The sequence below is a fragment of the Centroberyx affinis genome, unplaced genomic scaffold (genome assembly GCF_046629955.1).
Source record: "Centroberyx affinis isolate AG114_WGS23_722 - 3 ecotype Tasmania unplaced genomic scaffold, CSIRO-AGI_Caff_v1 ptg000701l_1, whole genome shotgun sequence".
Taxonomy (NCBI): Eukaryota; Metazoa; Chordata; class Actinopteri; order Beryciformes; family Berycidae; genus Centroberyx; species Centroberyx affinis.
The window spans coordinates 151,018-178,584 of record NW_027279320.1 but is presented as its reverse complement, the minus strand read 5'-3'; the positions used below and the strand labels follow the sequence as shown (position 1 = coordinate 178,584).

The 27,567-nt window shown below is 39.9% G+C and overlaps 1 protein-coding gene across 1 annotated transcript; it reads right to left on the bottom strand.

Moving 5' to 3' along the window:
• On the bottom strand, positions 1–27,023 carry LOC139644103 (synaptotagmin-11-like). Its single transcript, XM_071519484.1, is given in 6 exon segments — positions 1–311; positions 1,185–1,305; positions 11,660–11,887; positions 12,891–13,552; positions 13,555–13,590; positions 26,990–27,023. Coding segments are annotated over 6 exon segments (1,392 nt in total).
• Positions 27,024–27,567: the final 544 nt, after the last annotated feature.

The following is a 27,567-nucleotide window of genomic DNA, read 5'->3' as shown; positions in this document are numbered from 1 at the left end:
CTAATACTCGTCCAGGTTGTGCCACTTGGCGATCTGCCGTCTGGGGTTGTCGCATACCTCCCGCCAGTGGGTGATGCCCATAGGCACGGGGCTCTGGCCGCCCAGCACCAGCCGGCCCACCACCTCGTTCTTGGCGGTCCGGTCGAAGTCCACCACCAGGAACTCCACCGAGACGTCGGCCAGCAGCTCGGCTGGAACCTCCAGGATGAAGGACTCGTTGAAGACCGGGTTGAGCGTACATTTCTTCACGTGCGTTTTCTTCTTAGCGATGCGCTTGCGGCCATAGTACACGTTCACCTTTACATATGGGTCTGGGGAGGCAAAGAGTGGACAGTATGAGTGTGTCTGTGTGTGTGTTGGGGCATCAGACCTTATGATAGACATTCATGCGAGTTCATCATTTACTGGTGTCCCAAACCGTCATCTTTCAGTTGGCCTTTTAAAGGAAAAATGGTAACAATTTACAATGAGGGTACATTAATTAAGGGTTAGTTAATGCTTAATAAGCATTAACTAACCCTTAACTAACAGTTAACTAATGTGTCTGTAACCATTTACTAATGGTGTTCATGTAAGTTATTAATTTATACATTATTTAATAGTCATCTTTATAAACTATTAAATAATGTATAAATTAATACCTTAGTATAATAATACCCTGCCCCATCTACTTCTACTTCAGTTACTGATTTCCTGCGTTTCCCAGAATGCCTTTCAGCAACCCCCAGAGAAGGGGCGTGAACTTGTTTCTTTCAATCAAAGGTGGGCTTATGGCTATATATAAATATATAAATATAGCTAGCTAGCCAACTAATTTGTGAACATTGGGGCATGTCTAATGGTGGCCCCGTCCCTTACTGAAAATATAACATGTCTGGTGGCTGCATTGCATTCTGGTCTATTGAGGCTGCTGTTAGTGAAAGAAGAAAGAATGCTTGGATATCATTTAGATGGCTACTACATTAATCATGCAATAAACAGCTGTTTTTGTCCATCTGTTGATGCAGCTCCTGCTTTCCGACAAAATTATGGCAGAAGAAAAGAAACATTTGTCAGAAAATATGTCTGTCACTTGATGTGTGTGTGTGTGTGTGTGTGTCCCTGTGTCCCTTGATATGTGTGCAAGTGTGTGTGAGTGATTGTGTATGTGTGTGTGTGTGTGCGTGTGAGAGAGAGAGACTCACTCCCTGACAGGCCGGTGATGTCCATGCTGGGTAGGTGTTTGGCCTTCATCACCAGTAGGTTGAGTCTGTGCGTGTCGGGCTGATAGGAGAGAGACACCAGCAGCTCTCCTCTGCTCACACTCTGTAGAATACACAACCACACACTGTCACCTCGTATACAAAATGGCATTCATTTGTTTTTTCTACCCACTTAAAGGGGTCACCTGGTACAAAAAAAATTATGCGGAAATCAGTGGGCACGGTTTTCTTACAATTTACTCCTAAACCGTGCCCACGGATTAGTAAACCATGTGCACAGGTTTGTAATATCTACATTGATAACATCACAGAGGGACTTTTAGGCCTATATACAGTGAGCTAGAGCCAATACACACAGCTTGGCGTACATATAGCGAGCTGTAATAGCCATTAGGCACCTAGACCATATGTGAACCATAACCATTGATTAATCCCATCAGTAGGTCTAAATTATGATCCGATGTGTGTTTTGGTGACAATATGAAACCTATTTACTCCCTATAAATCATGCTTGTAGTATGTTAATTACATTTTATATGCAACTCTGTGGGCCGCTGTGGTGTCCCTGTTTGACATTATCAATGTACATATTACAAATCCATGTGCACGGTCTACTAATCTGCGGGCATGATTTAGGACTCCGTGCACACTGATTACTAATTCGAGGGCACGGTGCACGGTTTACCAATCGGTGCCCATATGGATTTCCACATCAATTATTTTTTTCTTACCAGGTGACCCCTGGGGAGCTCTGTAGAGAACAGCCAAAGCAATGCCACATTTTGATGCTGAATGACGATTATAAATTGTGAAAGACAGGGCACGTTCAGGTCCGTCATTGCCACTGGAGCGGCAGCTGGAACTGTCGCTCCCGGTGTGGTCAGATATCGGAGTGTTGTGTCTGGGATTGACCTCATGTGCAGAGCGCGTCATACTTGGAAAGCCACGCCCACCGTGGGGGAAAACAATATCGCTAACAAACCGGCAAAAGCGGCGATCGGGAGGAAATCTTTTCAGATACGGACAGCCTGACAAGGTTTTTACTGTTTCTGAGTAGACAAGTCTGTCAAAGAATTATTTCAGCACACTGCCTCCAACAGAGGAGAAGGTATACTGAAAAAAATTACTTAATTGGCCTCCATCAATGTCCTTTTTCAATAAAGCTGATAAATGATCCCACACAGTGGCCTGAAGTGAAATACTTCAACATTTACCACTACTTAATTTAATCACCAGGTAAGATAATAAGTTGACTTTGAATAATTTTACTTCATATTTAAAAATTGGAAATACAGCTATGCTTTTCAACACTATACATGTCAAACCTTATTTAAAAAAAAAAAAAAAATATATATAGGCCTATAAATCCACATGCTGCCGCTGTCACAGTGGCCTTGGCTTGTTGCTAGCATAGCTACTGCTAGTTGCTTTTGCTAACATTGGGTATTTTGCAATCATGTTAAGCTAACATGCTACATATTAAAAAGCATATTAGTACTGATTTTGAGGTTTTAATCTTTTTTAATAATTATTGAGATAATATTGTATATCATGATAATTTTGGCCAAGGTAGTCATACTATGAAATGTTCACATCAACACAGGCCTAGTGTTAAGTAATCAATGACCTCAATGGAGGATTGAAAGCAAGATTGTAAGCATTACAATATATTTTGTTCTCAAACCAAAAAAGCAACTGACAAAGTAGCATTATTATTGCAGTATTTAGCATGGCAATATACTGTATTTCCTCTTCACTATACTGTTGGATCTCTGCTCCAATTAGCTAGCTTACTCCTCTGAATTGTGAAAATGTCTCTTTATTGTTTGTGTCAATTACAGGCCACCGTGAGCTCTAACCATCTGTCTGTCGATGTTGCAATTCTTACTGGTCACCAACAGAGGTTGATAAAAGTCTAAATTACTCAATGCCCCTTTAATAAGAGTTAGACCTAGTTGGTTGTGGTCTCTTTCCCTCTATGTCTCTCTTTTTCTTTCTGTCTCTTTCACGGTCTCTGTCTCTCTCTCTCTCATTCCTCCACTGCTCCTAGATGTCACCATAGCAACACAGCGTGGGAGGCAGCCTGAACTTTAGAATGGAGAAAACACAGAATGCACAGAGAGAGAGAGAGAGAGAGAGAGAGAGAGAGAGAGAGACTTTACTGTCTGCAGTATGTCTGCCAGGCTGTGATGCAGATGCTTTTTCATTAATTCTCATTTTACCAACAGAACTGCGTGCCTGGTCTTATTTGCAGCCATGGGAACAGGCATTATATAAGAAGAAGCTGTTCTACAGTCAGTTTACTCTTACACTACGTCATTCCCAGCAAAGATCTTAAGTCTTGGTAGGCATACGTGGTTCACTTTGCCAAATTACACTTTTCAAGTGTTGACTTCTAGCACTTGACAGTAGGGCTACATTCAATATAAAATCCAATAAAATGTTACATGGAATATTAAAATGATCTATGATCAAGAACACATTTTTTCCCCACATCAGGGTAGCAAAATGTATTGTAAAAATGCAAAATGCATTAGAAAAATGCACTGGCCACTTTGTTGGCCAATGCACAAAAGTTATATACAGTGTAATCTGTCAGCTAAATATAAATCAAATAAATCAAAAGTATTAAGTTTTTCAAAAACAAAAAATAAACAACTGGCATTGCAACACATTTTGTTCTCAAGACAAAAAAAGCAAATCACTAGATGTCTCTGTTGGACCTCTGCTGTAGTTAGCTAGGTTACTCCTGTCTATTGTGAAAATGTGACTTTATTATTAGTATCAGTTATAGGCTACCACAAGCTGTACCAGAGACCTGATGTTGTTGATGTTGTTCTAATTCCCACGGGTTGCCAATAGCGGTCGATAAAAATCATAGATTACTTAGTACCCATTCAATGGTGGATCACCCAATGTAGGTGATCAGTAGCAAAACAGAATATAAGACTATTCAAAAATTTATCATTTTGTGAGGTTTTGAATTTCTTGAATATTTGTTGCAGCCCTACTTTACAGGCTATAAACTTGGCTTTGATGTGACATTTTTGACAGCAATTGCCAAACAGGAGCTCTGCAGCAATTTCACATCGCTGCACAATTAGCAGTACCTCCAGGTATTTGCGATTTTGCAATCATGATAATGAACGCAAATTCAACCCATTCCCACAATACTTGCAAGAATATATTATTATCTATCAGGAATTGATTTAATTGGATTGCAATCTCTCTCTTCCCGTCCCATCCTGTCTCCTAGTAGATCAGTCCCATCATGAACCTGAAGTACTTCAAGTTGCAGCAAAAGGAAGGTGGAATTAAATTTTCCAGCCTTTACTTTCACCAAAGAGGAGAGATAAGGTAGAGGATGGTGGAGAGAGGCATAGAAGAGGAATTCAGGGTTTAGAGAAGGGAGATAAGCTGGAGAGAGAGAGAGTAGTGAAGGGATGAGAGTAAAAGTGTGAACAGGGTCTGGGCGGTATGAAATGGTGTGAGATGAAATTCTTTCTTTAGGCCCATTGATCTGTAGAGAAGAGAATGCATGAAATGGTTTTCCGGCTGCAGACCCTTGCATAATGGAAGCCCTGTGGATCTATAAGGTTTGTGTGTGTGTCTGTATGTTTGCTGTGCATATAATGCATACACAGTATTCATTTGAGGGTGGTCAGATGAATAATCAATACCAGGACATCTGTGTAAGATTGTCACTATATGCTGAGCTGCTGAAACCAGGGAAAAGTAGCTTAGTGCTCACCATATGCTTAACAGCTATGAGCATCTTGTCTGATAACATAACTGTGTAGGTGTTTTTCTAGGACAGATATGGATCCAGAAAAAACTCTAACCTCGAAGCAGCACCACTTATTGAGACAAAGGATTGCAGGAAGATGTTACAAGTCAACAGCAACACATATTGATAATCTAATTTATGATATTGCATTTGAAATGGAAGGATTATTGTAAACAAGTTTAATGAAAATTGATAGTTGAGTGTCCATCCGCAGTTGCTTGGGTCAATCTTCATTATAAATAAAGTATTTTACGAACTGAATGTGCATATTAGGTGAGAAGATGTGATGAGGTTGTAACACGTTTGAGTTTTCTCAATGCTATATTTTGTATTTTCTACTTATAGATCTTGATGTAGATGCCTTGCTGCAATAACACATCTACTGGTTAGAATGGCTTGTTATGAGGGGTGCTGTTTACCTTGCTTTTTCGCCTGTCCTAAAGGCTTCTGGCTCATCAGTACAAAATGGAATGAACTGACACACATACACACACTTACACACACACACACACACACACACACACACACCACACACACACACACACACACACACACACTCCCTTGTGTCTCTCACAAAGATTGTGCTGGGTGTGGCTCACATTAAACTGAGTGCTGTGCATTTACTGTGATATAATGTAATCCCCCTCTCCATGATGTCTAACAGTCTAATAAAGGTTCTTGCTCTTGCTTCCTGCTGATGCAGATAAATGTCTTCCTGTTGCATCTCCTAATGGACATACAATCAATAGGCACACACTGTCCAGCACCACTCATACACTGACAATGTTACTGTGTGTGTGTGTGTGCGTGCCCGTGTGTGTGTGTGTGTGTGTGTGTGCTGGTGGCTTGATAGCCACAGGGTGATGTGATGCGTCTAGTGCAGCTGCTTTTTCAGCATTAGGTTCATGCCAGTCTGCTTGCTTAATCTGCTTGCTTACCTGCGTGCTACCGCCTACTGACTACACTGCCGCTGACTAGCCTATGGGTGAAAAGGAAGGTGTGTAAGTCTTCCCTGTCACTATAGAACCTCTCGATTGCCAAGACTCCTACTGTGCCTCCACGCGGCAGCCCACGGTAACTGGTATTTTGCAACCCCAGTAGGGGATCTCGGAACTGCAGTGGTCCGCAGAGGTACGCACCACCTACCAACCACTGCCCCACTGCTGAGTGGGTAAGCCTCAGACAGGCACCTTGGCTAGGGGAGACAACCTTGAAGACAAATCTGCGGAGGGGGCACATACAGGTAGATTCCAACAAACCAGATCTCCAGCAGTCTCCTGCAACCCTTGTCAGTCGACGGTGAGCGAGTCTCTTATGCCACTGGAATCCAGCCGGGAGAGCGAGGATGACGGGTGTATGGCTGTGCACCCCTACACTCACCCTAATCTTCCTCCTTTGTGCAAGCAAAGACTGATGACATGGTGAATACCACGTGCTAAGGGTTTTGCCAACCTCATAAGCGCCTACACTCCTCGACTCTGCTATCCAAAGGACACCCTGTACAGACGAAGTCCTCATCCTGGGAGATTTCAATGCTTGAGTGGGCTCTGACCATCACATTTGGAAAAAGGTAATTGGCAAAAAGTGGGGAAAAAGCACAGCAATGGGCTCTGGCTTGTCTCCCTCTGCTCAGAACACAACCTCATTGTGACCAACACCATCTTCCAAATGAAAAACAAGTTAAGGCAGCATCCCTCCTCTAAACACTGGCACTTCCTGGATTACATTACATAGCAGGACCAAAAGGAGGTGCTCGTCACACCATGCGTGGGGCCATGCGTGATTGTTGGACCGATCATCATATGATCAGATCCAAACTATGCATGGAAATACAACCTTGTCATCCATGGAAACCTCCCAACAAAAAACTAAACTGCAAAGCTCTTCTCAATCTCTCCGATCATTGACTGAGGCAGTTGGATTCACTACAAAGCGCCACCTGGACTGGTTTGATCATGATACACCTGGCATTCACCAACTTCTACAAGCCAAACATGAAGCCCACAAAGCCCTCCTGACTAAGACTAATCCCAGACACTGAGATCCTCCTATTCCCAGACCAGAGCCAAGGTCCAGCATGCTCTCCGCTAGATGGAGGACCACTGGTGGGTCCAAAAGACTACGGAAATTCAGTGCCTCACGGACTCCAACACAACCCAAGGATTCTATAATGCCATCAAGGCCCTGTACGGCTCCAGGAGGCAGGCAAATACACCAGCCGCTCCCTAGATGGCAATACCTTCCTAAGGACCAGCAGCAGGTTCTTGACCACTGGGCTGAGCATTTTGCAAGTCTCTCTATCCTCTAACCCAGTCAACCCTAATATCCCAGACTCACTCCCTGAACTTCCACCTGTCCTCCAACCTGACACCCCTCAGCGGTTCTCCTCAGTACTCTGAAGTAACCAAAGCTGTCAGAGAACTCAAAAACAATAAAAGTGCTGGACCAGATGGGATCTCTGCAGAGATCCTGAAGTCTGGAGACCATCTCCTCACAAGGCGGCTGCACCTTCTCATTGACAACATCTGGCAATATGGAAAGCTCCCTCAGGAGTGGAAAGATACCAATATTCTAGTGATCTACAAACAGAAGCAAGACAGGGCTGTTTGTGGAAATAGCTGAGGCATCTCCCTCCTCACTGTCGCCAGTAAAGTCTTGGCAAAGATCATGTTACATCATCTAACGGCGCACATCACAGAAAACGTGCTACCTGAAACTTTATTGATCTTACCAAGGCTTTTAAAAGCATCAACCGCATGATATTGTGGAAACAACTCTCAAAGCTTGGTGTACCTCTCAAGTTTCTGGCCATGGCCAGTTTCTGGGCTACCCTGGGAGGACCATACCTTACAACGACATCCTCACTGACACCAACTACACTTGCATGTAGGGCTGGGCGATATGGACCAAAAATCATATCTCGGTATTTTTAGGCTGAATGGCGATACACGATATATATCTCGGTATTTTCTACGAAATGGGCTAAATGTTCAGTTGTAAGTAGGGCTGGGCGATATGGACAAAATCAAATATCGCGATATTTTTGACCAAATACCTCGATATCGATATTGCGACAATATTGTAGGGATGACTACTGGTGCTTTCACAAAATATTTACACAATGAGATTTTTGATAAATAATCATCAGTAATGTGGATATAATGACTAAGTGGGTAAAGGCAAATAATAGAACAGCTAGAACAGTCTGGTAAGTTCAGAAAATGACATCACTTTACTGTAATGCAGCCTTTAAAACCAGGAAAAGACACTTATGCCATATCACAATATTACGATATCCAAAATCTAAGACGATATCTAGTCTCATATCACGATATCGATGTAATATCGCTATATTGCCCAGCCCTACTTGCATGGACAGCGAGTTGGCCAAATGACATCAACACTGGCTGGGTCATGTGATTCGCATACCAGAAGATTGCCTGGCCCCCTCTGTGGCCTCTTAGGCTACTGGCCTTCACAGCCTCATGCATTGCATTGGTATCAGCGTCTGAAGCGCCAACAACAACCCAACAACAACTGATAGTAATTAAAGTAACAGCATTTAGACCATGGGACACTAATAGTGACCATTAAAACCAAGAGAATTAAATTCTTTCAGAATGTGGTGGCAGCACCTCCAGGTGTGTGTGTTTTAACAGGTAAGTACCAGAGTGTGTGTGTGTGCCCAGTGTATAAGATTATTTGCTTGCCAAAAACAAAGCAATAGAGGAGGCTGCTAGGCTGCCCTTTAACATTACTCTTTCTGTCTGTTTCTCTCTCCATCAAGCTCTAAGACACACACACACACACACATTTACATTCAAGCAGACACATTTCTGTCCCTGCCTTTCTCTGTCTCTCAGTCCCATCATCTGCCTGTGAGAGGCAGATGATGGGACTGAGAGACAGAGACGTGAGGTCCTGTAAAAAAACAAACAGATTAATCGAATAAAAGCCTCTATTTATCCATCACTGTCCTCCCTATTCCCTCAGTCCCTCCTGTGTTTGTCCTCTGTTTCCTTTGGTTCTACATGGATAAATTTCCCCTTCACATTCCTCCTCTTCTCTTTCTGATGAGATCTACACTTCCCTGCCAACTACATTATGACCCTTGACCTGTTAGGAGTAACCATTATATATCCATAGAGACAGTTGGCAGAGAATCAACATAGAAAATGGCATCATACATTGGAAATAAGAAATGTTATCACCTAATACGTATCAGTGCTTATCAGTGTAGTCCAACAGTTTTTCCCATAGTCTGGTCAGAGGAATGTAGGTGACATGGAGCAATTCTGCAATTCAGGTAATGGATATTGGGCCAATACCGGGGAGTATTCCCTCAATACGAACTTCCAGTATCAAGAGCTACAGTATGTATAACATGTCCGAAATTTATGCAAAACAACTTAATTTCTCACACATAGATGGTTTGATGTCTCTAATGGAAACATTTTTTTGTGAAATGTTTGAGAAAACTTGTCCAGCAACCCCTAACTAAAAGTCTGACTCAAAAATAAATTGCAAATGTATTTAAACATTTTAAAGGATCTAATGTCGGCTTGCCAGAATGCTGTGAAATATGCCAGATCAAAATACTTATTGCTAAGAATTCCCACAACTTCAGGGTTCCACCAGCTGCTCCTCCAGCGCCATTTCCGATGCCTCCCCTGATATTAGCTAGGAGTTTTAAAATTATTTCATAGAAAAGGTAATAAAATCAGGTGCCAGATCCCTCCTGTAGTTCAAGACCTGTCATGGTTTTATTACATTTAATGATCTAGATGTTTTTATGATCAGTGAATCTTGGCTGTGTTTCACTCCTCTTACAGGAGCCTGTCCCCCCCTGGCTCCTCTTACCTCCACCCAACTAGATTAACAGATCATTTGAATCTCTTGTTTACTTTATTCAAGGCAAATTTCAGATTTTGTGTATTTTAATCTCCCCTAAAACTGAAAACACATTTTCAGAGCTACTGTCCTTGATAATGCCTAAATATGATAAAATCCTTATGCTGAGTGATTTCAATGCATGTCATGTCTGCTGCCCCAACTGAGTTTTCAAATATCACTGAGTCTTTTAATTTGGCCTGTGTTATCACTGGGCTATCGAGATTTGCCTATATATAATGTGCTCTGTAAAGATGTTTGTGTTACTGATCACAAATGCATTATATATAACCACGCTATAAATATGCACAAACAAGTATGCTCACGCATTGTTAACACTACCTCTGCTGTTAAATTCTCTGAAGCCTTCATCTCCTCGACAGCTGATATTGGCTCTCCAGTGTTGTAAAATGTAAATGTAATGATATGATTTGATAATGTTTTTGATAATGATAATTTGATAATGATTGATAATGTTAATGATATCTGTTCAGTAGTTCTTGATAAAATGGCAACACTTTACAATAAGGGTCACTAAGTTAAGGTAACCCTTAATTAACAGTTAACTAATGTGTCTGGTAATCATTTACTAATGGTGTTCATGTTAACTAAGGTATTAATTTATACATTATTTAATAGTCATCTTTATAAACTATTAAATAATGTATAAATTTATACCTTAGTTAACATGAACACCATTAGTAAATTACACATTTGTTAACTGTTAATTAAGGGTTAGTTAATTAACAGTTAACTAATGACGTATCTACCTATGGTCATGACGGATCTACCTACGATGAAGATATGCAGATACGGTTTGTACTTTAAAGCAATATTACACTTAGTTTTAACATGAGGGTTATTTGACGGCCATGAAAACCAGAATATAAAGTACTCACCAAGATCGGATGCAGTTGGACGAGTTTGCAGCGTTTGAATGAGGCCATGAAAATAGAAACTTACATTTAACACATTTGTGAACAGATTCAACAACAGATCCTGTTGGAGCCATTTCACATTAATGTTGCCCCTACTGTTGGCCTAGGTGAATAGCAGCATAGTTTACTTTAATTAAGTGTCAGGTGCGCGTGAAGGCAGAACGCCAGAAAGAGAAAAGGTTTTCAACCGCACGCACGCATACAGGAACATATATCAACAAACACATGATAGAAAGAGTTTTTGTTTCGAATATTTATTTTTTGTATATTTGTTGATTTTAACCCAGATCCCTGCTCTGTACATCGATCATTATTGCCACACACACACACACACACACTCCTGCCATAAAATCATCTGCTTGGATTCCATCATCAGAAAATCATCAACCAACCTCATCAAACCGTGAGTAACCTAAGCAAACAACAGCAGAACAATCCAAGTGTGAGCGCGTTGTTACCCCGTATTATTTGGCGTAAAGGCTGTTGGTGGAAAACAAGTGAAAGCCATAGGCCTTACAGATCCTGCTTTTAAGACAATGAAGCAGTAATTGGTCTGTCCTCATTTTGCATTTCTATTCTTGGTTTACACTAAAATTTGTATTTAAAAATAAAAAAATCGGGTGAATTATGTTGTAAAACGCCGGACCAAAGGTTCCATTGAAAATCACAGTAGTGGGATCTGTTGTTGAATATGTTCACGAACATATTAAATGCCAGTTTTCAGGCTATTTTTGTGGCCTCATTCAGACAAATGGGAAGTAAATGTCTGAACGCTACAAACTAAGTGGAATATTGCTTTAATACCAGATGTAAATGGGGTCAAGGTGTTGGAGTCTCCTCACCTGGATATGCCTCTTGGTGATGTTCTGGCTGATGTGGACTCGTCCAGTACTGGGATCCAACCCTGCCAATGGTACCGCTGCCTCCCCGATCACATCATCACGGGCGAACCTATCAAAGCTTAGTACTAGGAAGTGCAGCGTGAGGTCGGCCAGTGAGCTGTAGGCTATTCCATAGAAGGTGAAGGTCTCATCGAACACCGGCTCCATGGTCTTCCTCAGCACACGAGTCTGAGCAAAGCAGAAGCACATTTACTTTTAATCAAACAAAGTATTTACCACTAAAGGCATATAATGTCAACATGCAATTGCTCTAAATAATTTCTGTATGAATCACATACTTTCTCAGCACAGAATCTATACATGTTGTAACATATACAGTAAGAGAAGCACAAAGAACACTAAAATAACGTTTGACTAATGATAGCATATTTTGGATCAGATCATTTACACAGGTCCTATTCATTCACTTTATATTTATGTATTTTATTCTAACTGAAAGATATGTGGAAAAAGTTTCACCTATTCTAGTAAAATTATTGATGCCATTAAAGTAAAACTCATTGTGGAAACACATTTATGTGATTAGCTATTTCAAGACCTTTGCCTATAAAGAGCAACATTTTGAAGCTGGAACTATCTGTATTTTTTAAATATGCAATAATGACTTTCAGCTACCATTTTTGTGGACAAGTGTTTGAATTAAAGGAATAGTTCACCCAAAAATGAAAATTCTGTCATCATCTCCTCCCCCTCATGCCAGTTGAAACACAGGTGAAGTTTGTCCATATAACACACAGGGAGGTTGCCAGCACAACTCCATAGCAGCCTTCTCCAAAACAACTGAAGTCAGTGGGGACCAGTTCTTCAGAGTTCCAAAAAGACCTACAGTATATTTACACCATCATTTAGTGCAAATCTTAACTACAGCTGATTGATATAATGGTGTGTAGGTCTTTCTGTTCACAGTGTGATTGTTTGACCATTGACCATTGACCTCCCTGTGTGTTATATGGACTAACAAATTTCACCTGTGTTTCATTTGGCATGAGGCTGAGTAGATGATGACAGAATTTTCATTTTTGGGTGAACTATTCCTTTAAACCCTTTAAATACACTAAAAAAGCATCAGCAGTCTAACCCAACTTGCAAACAGAATAGATGGAGGACCAAAACCCGAGAAAGAAAGGAGGGTGATTTTCAGAGTGGAAACGTTGACAGGGAGCAGGCTGACCTTCACGCGGTGCTTCTTCTCTGGCAGGATGGTCATCTTCACGTAGGGGTCGGAGCTGCCCGCCTGCTCGTCCACTGCCGGCAACCCCTGGGCCCCTACGATGGTCACCACCAGGGCCTTCTTGGGGAAGTTGTAATCCACGGCCAGGATGAGCGTTCCCAGGTTGGCGGGCGGCGTGTTGGTGCTTTCTGCCGGGGTGAAGGGTGATGCGGTCTTGCCCGTGTCACAGCCGGTGCTGCCGCCGCTGTTGTCCAGGCAACAGTAGTCGGCCCGGATGGGCAGCGCTCTCTCTGGCCGCGGCTGGCCGTAGGCAGGGGGATGCAGATGGGTCAAATTGGTAGAGCTGTTGAACGGGCCCACCTCAGGGTCGGCATCCACCAACACTGACCTCCCCCTTCCCCTCTCGCCACCGCGACTCCATTTGGCTCCGGAGTCTCCGTTCCGAAAGGGGCCCGCCCGGCGCCCGACGCGAACGATCTTCTTGTTGCTCAGCGTCTCCGGATAGATGCTGATGCCCTTCAGCATGTGAATGAACTTGTAAGGCGGATCCACCGGAGGGTCGCAGAGCCCCGATTGGAGCTTGTAGCTGCCCGTCAGTCGGCGGTAGCGCCGCTGGCAGTAGGTCCAGAGGAAGATCGCCACGGTGACTGAGACCACCAGGACCCGGCACCGAGGAAGCCCGCCAACACCGGCGACACCTCTGGGAAGGGGGAGAGGAGAGCAGTGGTTCATAACATGTAGAAGGACTCAAAACATTGTTAGAATTTGAATTTAGTATGTCACCTTGAATGAACCAAGGCTGACAGTACTCACAAATACAGCCTGTTTCAAAAGATGGTATACATTTATATTTGTATTATAATTATCACTGTATTATAAAAAAAAAATCCAGGTACATTTTTGGTTACAGCTAGAAATTTGACGATTGAGGAGAGGAAAATTAATAAAATATTTGAAAATAAAATAAAATTGTACAGATTTGTTTTTCATCATTATTATTATTATTATTATTAATAATAAAATTGTACATCTACATTTTAAATACCCGGTATATCACCCAGTTACAGATGAAAAAGTAAACACGGTGCTCTTCACAGGACTTTGTTGGAAATCACAATGTTTGAACCCAATCAGCTGCAATGGCATCTTACGCTGTTGTTCACTAACCCATGTGGATAAAGTGACATGGAAACCAAACAGTCTCATGAAGCTGGTTATCAACTCGCTCTATCAATTCAGGCTTTTCAAATCCAGCTATATGAGTGTGGACAGATCCAGAGCAGCATAGATGTAACTTTATTGATCCCCATGGGGGAATGAGGTTGTTGCAGCTGCAAAAGTAATAGGATTCAGCGGGGAAAAGGAAATATAATATAAGCACACAAAGAGAACATAAAAATATGCAATAAAACAGTTGAAAATAACAAAATAATAGTTGACTGTAAAAGTGGGGAGTATGGGAAAGAAATGGATTACTATTGTGTTCTTCTGTCAAGAACAAACTATTATAATGAAGAAATATGAGCTATACAAACACATTGTAACAGTGAAAAGCAACACTGTTGCTGTTGCCAAGGCTAGAGAAGATTGCAGGAGGAAAATTGCAGATAGTATAAATGCGTAAATAAATAGGCTTACAGTATCACTGCCCTGTCATTAAGGTACAGTATACTTTTCATTAATACAGTGATTTGTCGTCACATTGAGGCTGTGAAAAGATTTTCAATTCACAAAGTCCCCTTCATGCCCCCCAGGGCTGTGGTGATGGAATATGGGTGCAATCTCCTGAACCAATAACTCTTGGGAATCCTATGAAAAATGTCAGTGCCCTTAATATGCAATAGTGAATTTAATTCTTTGTTGATAACTATTTGCCATTTGTTAGAAGCCTTGTTTTATAGAGAGGGCAAATTACCTGAAAACGCTACAAACATTTAGTATATATAAATCATCAATGTCAATTTATTTATATAGCATTTGGTAACACTTTACAATAAGGGTACACTAAGTTAAGGGTTAGTTAATGCTTAATAAGGGTTAGTTAATGCTTAATAAGGGTTAGTTAATGCTGTTAATGCTTAATAAGGGTTAGTTAATGCTTAATAAGAATTAACTAACCCTTAATTAACAGTTAACTAATGTGTAATTTACTAATGGTGTTCATGTTAACTAAGGTATTAATTTATACATTATTTAATAGTTTATAAAGATGACTATTAAATAATGTATAAATTAATACCTTAGTTAACATGAACACCATTAGCAAATGATTACCAGACACATGAGTTAACTGTTAATTAAGGGTTAGTTAATGCTTATTAAGCATTAACTAACCCTTAATTAATGTACCCTTATTGTAAAGTGTTACCAGCATTTTAAATACAAAGCTAGTTTGTGCTTTACAAGGTGGGGAATACAAACAGGACAAAAGAAAATCAGAGAGAAAAGAGAAAGCAAACCAACAAACCATTAAGTAAAGACATGCAGAAAAAAGCAAAACAAGATGGACAAAGTTAGGGATCAGTCACAAAGAAAAGCCTTGGAGAAAAGGTAGGATTTTAAACGTTTTTTTGAATACACTGGTGGAATCGGACAATTTGATCATAAGGGGTTAGGTCATTCCATGGAGTTGGCGTTGTCAGAGGCGCGGTCACGCTTGGAGGCACGATGCGACCATGGAACAGCTAAATGCCCATAGGTATAGAGGTATAGAGGATCTCAGGGGCTTGGCAGAAACATGTGGGTGCAGGAGTTCTGTATATGCTGACAACAATTCAATCAGGACAGGGAGTTCCTCTGGAGCCTGGGCGTTGGTGGTGATGGGGTGGAGGAGGGATGAAAGAAAGCACAGCGACTGGAGTGACAGCAGCATGCAGCATAGTTCTGTGAGTAGCACAATAGCATTGTAGGTGACGTGTTTATACTCCCGTCACTTAGACCAGTGATTCTCAACCTTTTTCAATATCAATTTCATATCTTAATTTAGTCTACATTAGAGCCACGGACCCCCATTTGATGAGATTCTGTCTCTCGAACCAAAATCTGGGAATATTTTTATTGTTAGATATGATTTTGTCCAGAATTCCATGACTATCTGTATTGTAGGTAGAGAGATAACAGTGAAACTATGATCAAAACAGTCATTCTTCTACATTCTCTAATTGTGTTCACTTCTTGTAAATGAAATAACGGTGAAGTTTAACAATTCATCAATTTGCTGGGGACCCCCTGGAACCCCCTCAAGGACCCCTGGTGGTCCCCGGACCCCACGTTGAGAACCGCTGACTTAGACAATTAGCTCTCTGAAGAAGAGAGGGAAGTGACGGCTAACTCTAATTGGTTCTCTGGGAAAAAGGGGGAGAGTGTTTGCCAACTCTGGGTAAAGAGAAAGCATGAATGAATGAATGAATACATGATTTAGGTAGCCTTCCTTATTGAAATTGCGTAATACTTCACTAGGGCGTGTTTTTAAACTTTATATGGCTTTTTTCAAAAAGCCACCTACATGATCAGGACCGAAAAGAGCAGATTTTGCCATGTTGGCTATGACATACGCAGTGGCATTGTCTTTCCAAATTCCTATCAGCATCATTCCAGCGTTCATTCACTGACTCATTTCCAGCGATAAATGAACGAAGCAGAGAGCATGTTGTTCTGCCATAAACAAAAGGCTTGTCACCATTACAAAGCCTCTTTCTCTTGGCTTCCCTGTCTTCCTTTATGATCAGATTATGGTGTGCATAACTCATTCGGACCAATTGTATTTGCCTCTCTCTTTCTGTCTCTATCTCTGCTGAATTTGTCCTCCTCTTCTCCACATCCACAGCGACAGCACAACACTGAGTTGCATCCATTTCTGACGTCAAGAGCTTAAAGATGCCAGAGCGGCATTCTTCTCCGAGTTTATTTCCGAGAATTGTCACAATCCAAGGATTCTCTTCTATATTAGAGTCTGTCATGAGCCTCCTCCAGCCATGGTATTGAATTCTCCCCAGAAAATTGTTAAAGGTTTCTAACATTTCTTTTAATAAAAAAAAAAGGTCTGTGTCTTTTCGCTATTTAAAAATCCATTGCTCTCCCATATTTAGCAGAAACCATATCGCGTATAAAGTCCTCTACTACAAGATTCCTGAAACACTTTACAATAAGGGTACATTCATTAAGGGTTAGTTAATGCTTAATATGCATTAACTAATCCTTAATTAACATTTAATAGTCATCTTTTTACCAGACACATTAGTTCTGTTAATTAAGGGTTAGTTAATGCTTATTAAGCATTAATTAATTAATGTACCCTTACTGTAAAGTGTTACTGAGGTCTAGTTATATGAGAATGTGGCCACACCCACTGTTTCCTTCTTCTTTGTCTTTGTCTCTCTGTCTCTTTTTCTTACTCTTTCTCTCTTCTTTGGATTTTAGCAGTCATTAATAATACAAAATGATTTTCTTTATTAATGTCTTTAGCTAGTAGCCATGCAATAAGCAGGATAGGTTCTTATTTTTACACAATGAGCCCCTTCAGGCTGAATCAAGACCCGGATGCAAAACGGAAGGATTTAAATCATTATTTTTTTCTGACATCAACATAATGAGGTAAATCAATGCTCATATCTCATAGCTCTATGACACAACAGTAGGCTTCTTTGAAATGCGTCCTTGCCCAAGAGAAGGTACATTCTTTCAGTGAACATTCTTTCAGTATATGATATAAATATTCATCAGATATGTGTGTTTATATATAAATATATGTTTTTGCCTTTTTCTCTACCATCATCGTTTAGCAACTTCTTCAAATTTAATTGCCAAATTCATTCATATAATACTCGACAGTTTGATCATCTTCACCTTCCTGTTTACAAAACGAAACATGGCCAGTACTCCCTTAGATATCGTGGTGCACAGATATGGAAGGCTAACGTACACGTTATCAAGAGCTTGTTATCTTTAGAAAATTTTAAAAGGAAATTGTCATCACATTTAATTCATGATGTCTAATTATTTTTTGATGTATATATATATATATATATATTTTTTTTTTTTTCTCTTCTTTTTCCTCTATTGTTTTTCATGTATTTCTTTGTTTTTATTGGATTGTTGTCTACTGATTGGTTAATTTTTTTAACCAATTTGCTCAGTTTGTGTGCTTCTTGTTGTCATTTATTTTTTGTTGCATTTTTCTAAATGATGTTAGCTTAGTTTTTTTCTTTGTTTTTTTGTTTTTTTCCTTTTTTGTTATTGTTTGTTTTCCTCCTTAAGTTGAGGGGAGGTCCGTTGTATAAGCCTGTGACTTCTTGACCTCTCCTGTCACATCTTTTATTTTTTTTCATTATCTGGATTTTATGCAAATAAAATAAAATAAAATAAAATAAAATAAAATAAAATAAAATAAAATAAAATAAAATAAAAAAAATAAAATAAAATAAAGGTATACGAGGAGAAACGGCACTGGTCCCACACTGTATTTCACCACAGGGACTGAATGAGGCCTGTCACTCTACACCAGCCACTGTGACATAAATCACAACTACTTTTTGACATCGGCACTGCGGTGACGGATGGAGAGAGGGCAAAAAAAATGATCGAAGTGAAAAGGGAGGGTTTTGTGTCAGAGGTACCCTGCATCATAACTAGATATACCATGTGTTGATCGTTGGGATGTGCAGGGAGTGTGGAGATGGGGTGCCTGGTCAGGCCAGAGAGAGTCCAAGGACAAAGACAAGAGCTTGGCATTTTCTTGAAGTTGACCCACCAACCAACAATATAGTTTTTCATGCTATGTACCACTTGGGTTTGTTCATGACACGCAAAAACAACCCTGATTCATGCTAGGAAAACACAAGGTTCCGCTCTCAGCCTTGTAGCTGCATGTCTCCATTCAATGCATGAGGCAATTCCTTGGGCCATAATCCAGGGCGAGCATCAATACAGAAACCTAGTTCAGATGTTAAAAGAATGACGCACTAACCCACAAATGGTGACGATAGAAGACATCAGGCTATGCTGTCATAACTCTACAGTATAGGACAGACAGGCAGCACCATTCACTAGCCACCTAATCTAAATGTAACAGGACCATCAGACAGGTGGGTCTATGGTCTCTCTGACTATAGGCCGTAAATGGAAGTCGTCATTTTGCGTCATCATGAGTCAAGCAGGAAGTTCTATGCACAGCCAGCATAGAGATACATTACAATGATAGGGATTTCATGATTCAGATGAGCTAGTAATAAAGATAGAGTTATTTTGGGGGAATATTAGTAATGGCCAACTCACAAAAGAAATGGTATTTTATAAAGAATCCACAAACCTGAATGAAATTAGGCAGCATTAGGGCTGGGCAATATGGTTAAAATCAATTATCATGATAATCATAAGGATTTCTTTCAATATTGATATATATATATATTGTGATATGGATCAGGTATGCAAAATCACATTAAATAATCAAACTAATGTTTATCCCATTGAAGCGAATGGTAATGTTCAGTGTGATGTCAAACAAAACAAAATTTTCAAATAATATTCCTTAAAATGGACTTCATTTTCTCTGTTTATTTAAAAAATTGCTTGTTCTCATCAGTTTAGACAGCAGAATAGTGCGTCAGGATATCCCCAAATCACCATATCATCACCATATGATTCCACTGACAGACGATATATGATAATATTGAATTATCGTCCAGCCCTAGGCAGCATTAGGCAAGAACATGCCTTTCCAGGACATGGTCATAATCATTCACTCACTCACAAATTCTCAAACTTTTTGGATACTCAGTGTACCCCAGCTTACCATGGTAATAATGACTATCTGAACAAATCAGTAAATGAGCAGAGGAGTTAACAATTCAGTCACAAAATCAGACTGGACATAATTTCATTCAGGAACCTCCACAGCTACAGAATCTCTTGCACTGAGCAAGTCAATGACTGCTAAGTATGGGGTTAAGAACAATGAGTAGGCTGAATAGAACATTTTGCAGCTTACTTGTCTTACCAATGACTTCTTTGTTGGCTGTCAGGGAATTGGGCCTAATCGCTCACTAACTCACCAATTCTTGAACTTGTTCAGTGCAGAAAACTCAAACCACCGTGCGACTTGCTCATGAGTCTGACTGTCAGAACAAATTGGTCAAGAAGTTCATTCGCTAAATGGAACCAGACATTGTTTCACAGAGGACACCCACACCTACTGAATCATTCGAATGAATGAATTGAGCACAACGTCACTGTCAGGTGAAAACCTCTTATCTCCCATGTCAACTTTACAGGAACACAAAACTAAAGATATGGCCATCGACCATACCTGTCAATTAAGGCTGGGTATTGGCAAGGACCTCACGTTACGATACGTATCACGATACATGGGTCACGATACGACTGTATCACGATACATTGCGATATGATACATATTGCGATACATTGCAATACTCTACATAATTTACTGAAAATTTAAAAATAGAGCTGAAAATACAACTTGCTGTGTACCACCTGGGTAGTCTAATATGTACATCACATTATATTGATAACTCAGCGGACAAATTGAGTCAAAACTATTTAATTCAAAGGGATTTGAGGGAAATTTAAGGACATTTTAAATCCGTTTAAAACATGAATAATTTTTTTTTATGTATCGATACATAAAATGCTGGAAAATCGATACAGTATCATGGAAAAAAATATTGCAATACTCAGCTGTATCGATTTTTTTGCACAGCCCTACTGTCAACGTTGGGCTTTGAAAATAAGGGAGATTTTCCCGGGACCCCCACCCAACCATAATTTTTACATTATGAAAGGGGTTTCATCTCTCGGTTCCAGAAATCTAATGACCAGGTGCCTTTACTGCCTGCCCTGCTGTAATCTCAGAGCAAAAAGGATTGGGTTAACTAGTTCAACAAATGGATGGTTTCCCAACATACTTCTGGTCAGGAATGGGAAAATAGTCTCCCAAGTTAAATAGTCTATGGCTCTAACCGAACTTGATTGGGCCAATTAGGATTCTGTATAACTGTAAAAAAAAAAAAAGGTAAATACGGGAGATTTACGGGGAAAATTGTTGACAGGTCTGCCAGGTCTACTTCAGGAAAACCTCCCACTCAACCTTCCCAACTACAATCAAGGGCTCACTTATCGAGACAGCTGAGTGCTGAGTGCTCAGCTAAGTACCTGGAAACAGTGATCGACAAGAACTTGAACCATGACCTCAACACATCTGCAATCTGCAAAAAGGGCCTGCAGAGACTTCACTTTCTGCACAGACTGAATACTTTTAATGTGGACAAGACACTGATGGCTTTATTTTACAAATCCTTTATTGAGTCTATTTTAACCTTTTGTTCAATTTCTTGGTATGGGACAGTGCAAAACAAAAATCGTTTGTTCAATATTGTTAAAGTAGCCAGCAAAATAATTGCACACTAATTTATTTATTTATTAGTACCATTTTATTATATTTTATTTTATTTGTTTATTCATTTTTCTTTTTTTGTCCCTTTTAGTCCTTGTCATTTTGTTGTTCCCATATTGGCTTTTTGCACATCTATTAAATCATATAAGATCCGTGGCATATGTATGTGTGCTAAATGTTGACGTGTCCTACATGTATGCAACTTAAGAAGTAGCCTGTGTATGAGCTTTGACTTATCTCTTTATTTTCACATCTCTTATCTATCATTCTGTAATTGTTAATATTAATACTAATCCATTTTACCAATGGCTATTTGGTCCTATGTATGCCCTGTAAGCTACTTGAATTTAGTTTGGTTTATTATTATTATTATTAACATTATTTCAATGTAGACCCAAGGATTGTTTGGGGTTGGTGGGGGTAATGTTCTATATGCTTGAGGGGGAGGGAGGGAGGGAGTGGGGAAAGGGCGATGGGGATTCTACTGTCAATGTAATTGTATTAAAATTCAATAAAATTGTATTGGAAAAAAATAAAAATAATAATTGTCACGCAGCAGCTTTCTTTAGCAGATATCTATGACAGACAAGTTTTGCAGAAGGCACCGGTCGATCTTGGCCGGCTCTGACCAGCCACTCTTGGAGGAATTGGTTCTTCTCCCCTCTGGGCGGAGATCCAGCTCCCCCAGGGTAAACAGCAATAGATTTAAATTTTCCTTTGTTCCAAGTGCAATAAATGTGCTTAATTTGCACTAAACCTTGACTGCACTGATCAGCAGCACTTATTATGGCTACCATTCCAATGGTTTGATACTTTTAATGAACAGATACATTTTTGGTTGTTTGCTGTAACTGTTGTGATTAATGTCCCATGTCCTCTTGTTTGTTGTGTTTGTGTTTTTGCCCTCTACTGCAAATCAAATTTCCCCTCGAGGGACAATAAAGATCTGAACTGAACTGAACTAAGAAAAACAACCTTGTTTTCAGATTGACTATTATGCATTTTTGAGTTTATCCAATGGGTTTTTGAAAGGGATTCATAAGACCATGGGGCCATAACATTTCCTCAACCCATAGAAGACCATGCAATCCTTCAGTTGAAGTTGAAAACTTGGAGTTGGAGTTGTGAGCTGTGAATTGAAGTTTTTCACGACAACAGCAATTCTTCAGCTTTTCTGAGCTGCTTCACAACATATTGTATGACCAACAACAAGTGATCCCACCTACAGTTCATTTTCTTTCATTTTCTTTAGTCTGAACCACAGGGGAAAAGATTACTTTGTTATCCAGAGTTCAAATAAACTGCTCCAAACATGCTGGGTGTGCCTTAGCATGTGATCAAAAAGAGCTCATCCTAAAGGCCATTGCAACTGCAAGCCATGTTGTGGAGGTGTGGGTGGCTCGCTGACATAATGAAAAACAATCCTTATATTGAGTTTATGAAGCTTGTAAATATGAAGAGCCAAATCACGGTGACTTGCAAGACAGAGCTATGGTAATTTGCCAAATTCACCACTATGATTTGAGACGTGACTTTATCTTCTTGAAATGACAAAGAAAGTTAAAGATAATCAACTAATGACTGCAATTAGACTGTAAGCCATTTGGTTTGTTGTCTACACTTGTTATACTAGCAACCCTCATTTTTCCTGTCTACTATGCCTTCCTTATTGTAACCCTTTCTGATGCTGTGTGCTCTTTGATATAATAAAGTTGTTTATATTTTATGGACCCCTGTGAAAACATCAAAATTAAGACTTTAATTGTGCTAAAATAATGTCACCTCTCATAATAGTCCCCTCTATCTTGCCTTTGTCTGCTCTCATGGCTGTGGACTTTGAACGGGACCTCAAAATTCTAACATTCTATTGATTCTGAGCCCATAGAGATAACATGGTGAAAAAAATCTGAATCAGCCACCTTTGATGTAAGCAAGTCAGAGATGAAAGGAATTCCAAATTTGAAAAGAAAGAAAGAGTAAGCTAGAACAGGGCTGCTGGAGCCTGCTGCTGCTCTGTCTGTGTAGCTGGCAGACGGAGGTTCGTTAGGCTTCTCTTCTCAGATTTACCATGGGAATGCTGTAGGTAGCTTACAGACGAATGAAGGGCACTCAGTCCAGGCAGACTAGAGGGTAAGCTGTCAAAACCTCAACACTTCTTCACTGTTAAGACTTGCAGAACAGTGCACCCTGCAATGACACTGCAAATAGTTGAGGACAAATCGAGGGCAGCAAGCGATAAAGCTATAAATCTTCCACCACACATAGCCTTACACGTCCGTAGCCAGCTACCGCAGTTATCTGACATGGAGTGATTTTGCAGCCCACATTGGCATCGACAAGAAGCTCTCTCGCTCTTTGGTAGCCAAACAACCTTCTTTTTTTTTTTTTTTTTTATTCACAATTTCTAATATTTACATACATACAGACCACCAAATGACGAAGGAAACATACAGACGCCAACGTATGCACATAGGAGGAAGAAAGAAAGAGAAAAAAACCCCCAAAAAGGGTTAACACCACGGTACAATTACAATATAATGTAAGAATTAAGCAATTGATTGCAGTTATTCCAATATGAAATGAAATGGCAACAAAGACAGTCCACGGAAATGCCAGTGTCAATTAAGAACAACAAGAATCCCTACAGAAAGGATACTCAACCATCCACAATAAAGACCATCCACAATACAATAAAAAATTTGAATCAAAATTCAAAATTACAGATACAAAAAACAACCTTCTAATATCAGCGATGTAGGAACAAGATAAACCAGGGGGCAGCCTGCAGCAAATACTAATAATACTAATACTTTCATCCCAGCCACTGTCTGCATTCACCCTCACTGCACTGAACCACACAATATGCAACTGCCTGCTCTGGGCAAAACCAAAACACATCTCAAGCAACATCGACGACTAAAAAAATCACCATCTCTAAAGCACAAAACACTTGATTTCACATAGAAGTCATGAAATATACCATATTTACAGAACGCTGCAGTGCTAACAATTATGGGGTAGTCACCACTCTGAATAGTGTCAATTAAAAAATTAGATGAACCTGCTCAAGAGATAATATCAACCATTAATCTGTAGCTCAGCCAACGACTGACCTGTAATATTCACATAGGTTTGTCGATACTTTAGTGAGAGCATCTACTCTAAGAGTATGAATAAGAGATGGTTTGTGCCCAGTGGTGAGTACATGTTGTTTTTATTAGTCATCTGTTGTGATGACTTATGCATTGAATATTCTTTCATCACATGTTCCTGCTAATGCAAGCTGGTATGGGCTAATAAAAGATGTCTGCGTAGAAATATTGTCAGGGCAATAATAGTTTATCTCCATGATCACATAAGGCAGAAAATGGTTGCTGCTCTGCTCCTTATGGGTTGAAACTGTAGAGCATGTTGCACTTCTGGCCACACCCCAATCAGTGATGTCAAAGCAGGTGTTTTGCCATCACGGATTTTTCTGCCTTATGTGATTTAGTGTTGATTTTACTTGCTAAAAAGAAAAACAACTTTCATGATGGACCTAGAAGAAAAAAAAATGCTGGTTTAATTATTTATCTTGATAAAACAGAATTATTGTTTGATTTCAATGAATAGTTCACCCCAAAATGAAAATCCACTGATTATCTTACTCACCTCCATGTCAGTGGAGACATTGTAGTAGTTTGTAGGAGAACCAAACACACAGCATGTTAGCCCCTGTAGCTCCATCTCAGCCTTCTCCCAAACTATTTAAATTAACAGGCCTATCTTTTTACAGCTCCATAAAAAAAGCAGAAAATGTCCATCAAATGTATATAACAGCTATAACAGCTCTGAAGCACATTGGGTCCAAAAGTCTGATATTATACATACCTGACATGATATGGTGGTGACTAGTTAATGAGCAAATTATAATTTTCGGGTGAAGTCTTCATTAAGATAGGGCTTTTGAAATAGGCTAAAGATGCAAACTGAGTAGACCGTAGTTTATTAGGCTAATTATGACTTGGGACACATTGAGAATACAATTGTTGTCTGCAAGATAAACAGCAGAGAAATTGGCATTCTGTTATGATATGATCCGAAACAGGTCAGCACAAGCCTAGAGTCCTAATGTGAAGCAGGGTGGAGCTGGAAAAGAGCATGGAGCTCTGCTGACTTGAACCAGATGAATAGGGGAGAGCGGGGCAAGTTGTCCCGTGGGGAAGTTGTCTCAGTGGCTTTATTTCTGAAACAAAATATTCATTTTTTTTCTTATAAAGGAATTAAAATAATTGGTAACACTTTACAATAAGGGTACATTGATTAAGGGTTAGTTAATGCTTAATACGCATTAACTAACCCTTAATTAGCAGTTAACTAATGTGTCTGGTAATCATTTACTAATGGTGTTCATGTTAACTAAGGTATTAATTTATACATTATTTAATAGTCATCTTTATAAACTATTAAATAATGTATAAATTAATACCTTAGTTAACATGAACACCATTAGTAAATTACACATTAGTTAACTGTTAATTAAGGGTTAGTTAATGCTTATTAAGCAGTAACTAACCCTTATTAAGCATTAACTAACCCTTAACTTAGTGTACCCTTATTGTAAAGTGTTGCCAAATAATGATACATCGTGACACATAAAAGCAAGGGTCAGCTATAACCTGATAATACATTTGAATGGTTTAGTGAAGCTATGTGCTCAGGGAAGGGACCTTTGTCAGGAATGCCTGGGTGGGGCATGTTGTCACATTGATTTCTCAGTATAAGGGCCGACTGAGATATACACCAGTGAGTAAAAAAGTGTGACAACATGCCCTGGTCTCCCCTAAAGGCTAAAACACCAGCAGCCCAGCCACAAAAAATGGACATGATAATCCTACAAGGAATAATACTTTTCCCTAAAAGCTATTGTCGAAAATGTAAATTTGCCAAACGCACACTTCTTTTTACCCTTCGTGTGACATTTAAACAATTTCCACCTAGAATCCTCCTAGAATATATATATTTTTTTAAAACTGTGGACCTTTGCAATACTTATGTATTTGTCTGGATGTATGTTTGACTCTGCATCACACCCCTGGGTAGGCCTATGTAGTGTGTGTGTGTGTGTGTGTGTGTGTGTGTGTGTGTGTGTGTGTGTGTGTGTGCGTGCATGTGCGTGTGCGCGCGAGCTGAGTCCTATGTTGACAGGTATGTGGTAGCATTACAATCGTGATGGTGATGTCAAATTCCCATATGTGATAGGAAAAACATATGAATCCATTGAGGAGTCTACACACCAGTTACATTCCATCTCTAGAAGCATCTCTATCAGCTCAGTCGAATACGCTCTATTAATGAAATCAAACGCATATGAAACAAATGAAATCAAAAATCATATCACATCCATCAGTGGACGTAATGCTGAGCAATCGGTGAGTCCAGGTCCGGCCTGCCCAGCATTCAGACACGCATGGCCAGATATGGTATTTAGGATGATTCGGCCTGGGAAAACACCACAGCCTTTGCGATTATTTGGCATTCAGACTACAAAATCCCATTTAACCAAAGCGCCCATCTGGACCTATCCCATTAGAATGTCCCCCAGTTGGTTTTTAAAACCAAACACAGGAGATAAGGCTGTCTAGAAATGTAGCTGGAGCCTCTGCCCAAAAATAACAGCAGCATCAACGCAGGATATTTCTCATCTACTCACCATATGTTGGTTTCAAATTGGTCATCTCAGCCATTTTGGGGGTTTAAACGCGGTCCGGAAAAATAATGTAAAATAAAAAAGCAAAGAAAAGCGCGTAATTCTATTTTATTTCCATGAATCGGGGCGTGTAAACGCTCAGGTCCGCTGCTCCAGTCGAGATGATGCCAGACTGACAGATATCCGCAGCTTCGCCCACAATAAACCGTCATAGATATGCGGCGTTGCAGAGATGTCGGAGTGTCGGAAATTCCGGCTTCCTATTAGGAAAACTGCCAAGTAATGAGTCGGAAATCCGGATTTTTTTTTTATTGAAATACATACATACATACACACACACACACACACACACACACACATAGCCTACATACATACATACATACATACTAGGCCTACATACATACATACATACTTAAACGCAAGTAGGCATATAACAATTACAGAAAACCATTAAAGAAAAGACATATAGGACTACATTTATCATTTTCACAGCTTTCTTTCTAGGACCTAAGTCTAGCCTATAATTGCGGGACATTTCATATTCGTGGATTGACAAATATTTGTTTCATGTTTTTTATTTT